The sequence below is a fragment of the Diospyros lotus genome, chromosome 10 (assembly GCF_014633365.1).
Source record: "Diospyros lotus cultivar Yz01 chromosome 10, ASM1463336v1, whole genome shotgun sequence".
In the NCBI taxonomy this organism is placed as follows: Eukaryota; Viridiplantae; Streptophyta; class Magnoliopsida; order Ericales; family Ebenaceae; genus Diospyros; species Diospyros lotus.
The window spans coordinates 21,437,818-21,441,327 of record NC_068347.1 but is presented as its reverse complement, the minus strand read 5'-3'; the positions used below and the strand labels follow the sequence as shown (position 1 = coordinate 21,441,327).

The 3,510-nt window shown below is 39.8% G+C and overlaps 1 protein-coding gene across 1 annotated transcript; it reads left to right on the top strand.

Annotated features, from left to right (window-relative positions):
- Positions 1-264: 264 nt before the first annotated feature.
- LOC127810982 (uncharacterized) lies at positions 265-1,408 on the top strand. The gene is made up of 2 exons (XM_052350634.1): positions 265-795; positions 1,181-1,408. Exons 1-2 carry the CDS (start codon positions 336-338, stop codon positions 1,231-1,233), a joined length of 513 nt encoding a protein of 170 aa, XP_052206594.1. The 5' UTR covers positions 265-335; the 3' UTR covers positions 1,234-1,408.
- Positions 1,409-3,510: the final 2,102 nt, after the last annotated feature.

The following is a 3,510-nucleotide window of genomic DNA, read 5'->3' as shown; positions in this document are numbered from 1 at the left end:
TGTCAATGAACGTAGTTTAAAAAAAAAAAATTGATCACTCAAATATATTCTTAATTTATCTCTTTTGTAACGAACTTGAAGTGGATTCAATGGGAGCACGAGTAATAATGCATAATTTAAAAAAATAAAATTGAGTAGGGCTACAGGAGCAATAGTTATCCCTAAACTAAGACAAAATTTTGGTGCCGAGAAGCAAGGGCAATTTAGTAAAACAAGCCCTTAACATTCTTCAAACAGTCTCTTCACTTTCTTAAACTCCCTCCATATTTCCCCAAAACAACCCCTAAACACCCCCCTCCCTCTCTCTCTATCTCTCTCTCTCTCTCTCTCTCTCAATGAAGCCATTTGATTTTTCATTCATGGCATTCCTCAGAACTCAGTCGCTCTGTCTCTTCTTTCCGATCATCCTTTTCCTCTCTGTCCCTCTCTGCCACTCCTCCACCATCCACGACCTCCTCAAGAGCCACGGCTTGCCGGCGGGGCTGCTCCCGAAGGCCGTGAAATCGTTCACCTTCGCCGACTCCGGCCTCCTCGAGGTCTACCTGGACGGCCCTTGCCTTACCAAGTTCGACACCATGGCCTTCTACGAGAGCGTCATCCGAGCCAATCTCACCTACCGCACCCTCTCCGGCGTCGAAGGTTTCTCCCAGGAAGAGCTTTTCCTCTGGCTCCCCGTCAAGGACATTGTCGTCGACGATCCCAGGTCCGGCCTCATCCTCTTCGACATTGGCCTCGCCCACAAGCAGCTCTCCCTCTCCCTCTTCGAGGATCCCCCCGATTGCAAGCGCGACGGAGGTAATTATTGGGTTTCCTGATCCGTCTTCCAGATCCCACTCCTTTTATATTTAATTTTGTCCAACCACCGGAGTTGTAGCCTAGTGGCAGCGTTGGTGGGTCGGAGATCTCAATTCGAGTCTCTCAATTGCTCCCCGCTAGGTTCCGAGTGGTGTGAAAGTTGTGTATGTTTATAGTAGCTCCGGCGAGGTTTTCCATGCTTTGTAGCATCCGAGTCTGGTTTGCTTGATATGGTTTCCGTTCTTCTTTTCGTGCATCGCTGTGAAAATTAAATTCTCGATCTGATGTATAAAAAGGGTTATCTCGTTGTGGCCTGAAATGAAATGGGATCATTCTTTTCTTGCGTCGAAGCTCCGTGTATTAGTTTAATCCTTTGATTATGCAGGTGTATTGGAGAAGATTGGTGCCATGGGGATGAGATTTGAAGTCCAGAGATAGAAAAAGATGCCGATCCTTGTATATGTTTGCTGGTTTTTTTGTTTTGAATATATCCGAATACAGTAAATTAGGCTTTGATAGATAGGGCTGTGCCTGTGAAGACGATGGAATCTCATCTCATCTCATCTCATCTCATCTACCTAAAAGTGCTAATTATTCTAACTTACCATCTCCTTATAGTTATCCTAACAAACTCTTCGATCTATGTCTGATTTGGTAAAGCAGAAACAAATTTATCATGTAAACGTAATTATCATCATCATTATTTTAGCTTTGCTTTTGTGTTCCAATGTAAAAACTATTTAATGTTAATTTCTTATATAATACCTAATCTATCTATATATAGACTATATAAGCCAATTATTATTAATAAGTCACCACTACTTAAGTTAATAGGATTTAACCTTAAAAATTTTAAATTTATGTCATCTCTAATTAGATTAGTCTACCCCGCATAGGGATGTTGAGTCTAAATAATATATAATAATTTTCCTAGGGCATCGATATATACTTTAATAAGTCAGCAACATTTTATCCCATGTTTATCTAAATATAGGGTAATAATGTTGGGATATATAAAAGATTAAATAAGGTGTATTTATTCTTAAATTATAATACAAATCAATAAAATGATATAATGTTAACGTTGTACTAAATATTTCCTCAATTTCCTCCGGAATGGACGAAAAGGCCATGCATCACGGGCGAAATTTCGGCGGTCGTACAGACCTTTATTGGATTAATCAAAATTATTGGCCATTCCTAACGCAGCAGTAAGGGATTGGTAAAATCCAATCAATTTGAATAGGATCATCATATCATATATATTACTATTAGGCTGCAAGTAAAGTGAAGTGAAGTAGGTGGGGACTCGATTTCTTTCACGCGGAAATCGTGGCCCAGTTGGGGGCCTCCTCCTTGGGTTGTGCCATTCTTTATATTAATCTTCAATGATGATGAATTAAATATTAAGAAACTGATCATGTTAATGAATGATCCTTGTGTAATTTATTGTCTTTCAGTCCGTCCTGCAGTTGAAATTGCAGGACACCGGATCACCCGACTGGATACTCGGACCCACCTGGGTCGGGGTATAAAATGATATGTGGGAGCGGACCAAACTCCCTCCCACCAAAGCCTAGCAGTCGCTTGTTGCTCTCTCCCTCTCTTTCGTTTGCGTCTCCGTCTCCTCTTTTTCTCTGACTAGCAGTGCCGTCGGCTCGCCTTCTCTTCCTCTTGTCCGGACCGTCTTTTTGCGCTCCCGCATGCCATTTAATGGCCAACCCACCCGGCTGACCCACAATCCTACCGGATCAAATTGCAGGACGGACTTAAAAAAAAGGCTTTTTTTTAGAAATAATAATAAGAATAAAAGTAGAGGGGGGCAGAGGAGGCTGGACGGCCGGCTTTATGAAACTGTAGCAGTCAACTTGCGCAAAAATCTAAAGGAGGACTGGGGCCTATTTAATGATGGTATATTCCGTCCTTTCAAAGATTTTACTTTTATTATGTTTTTGGGCAATTGGCATCTGCCCTGTTTGGATGCCTGCTTTTGTCATCTTTCTTGTCCTGGCCGAACACTGTTAGGTACTCCAATCAAGTGATAAACATTATTTTTGACCGACCAATGAAAATATTGGAAAACCATAATCCAATCGACCAATTAATGTTCATATCCAAGGGAGATTTAACCGTTAAATTATTTTTATTTTTTGGGTACGTGTGGGTTATAAGAGTAAGACAATTTCAATTCTGATCCTCAAAATCTATCATAGACGATGGCATACTTACACAAGAAAGGACAGTTTTATTAGAGGAGTGAGTGTCCACACTTATACAGTAAAAACATGGATTTTGATAGTTTTAGCGGATTGGTACTGCATTAGTAGTATGTAGGTCATCTAATATATTCACATTGGAATAATGTATTTGCATGTTTTCGATTGTTTATCAATTCTCGTGGTGCTTTTGAAATGCAAATTGTACATTGATAAATAGCAAATTGTATGTAATAAGAGTTAATTTTTTACGGTAATTATGTTAATAATTATGTTTTGGTTGAATTGCTAATTTCTATTACATGTTTTGTGTGACAATATTAATACGATGGATTCCTCGATCTTCAGTTCCTAGGATTTTGAGACTAGACAAACAATATATGAAATTTGTGTCGATGATTGCATGGTTTAAAGAGAGATTGCAGTTGAATCGATGAAAACTTAGTCGGAGGTATGTTAACAAATGATGATGTGAGTGGAAGGAGACTTGTGTACGCAT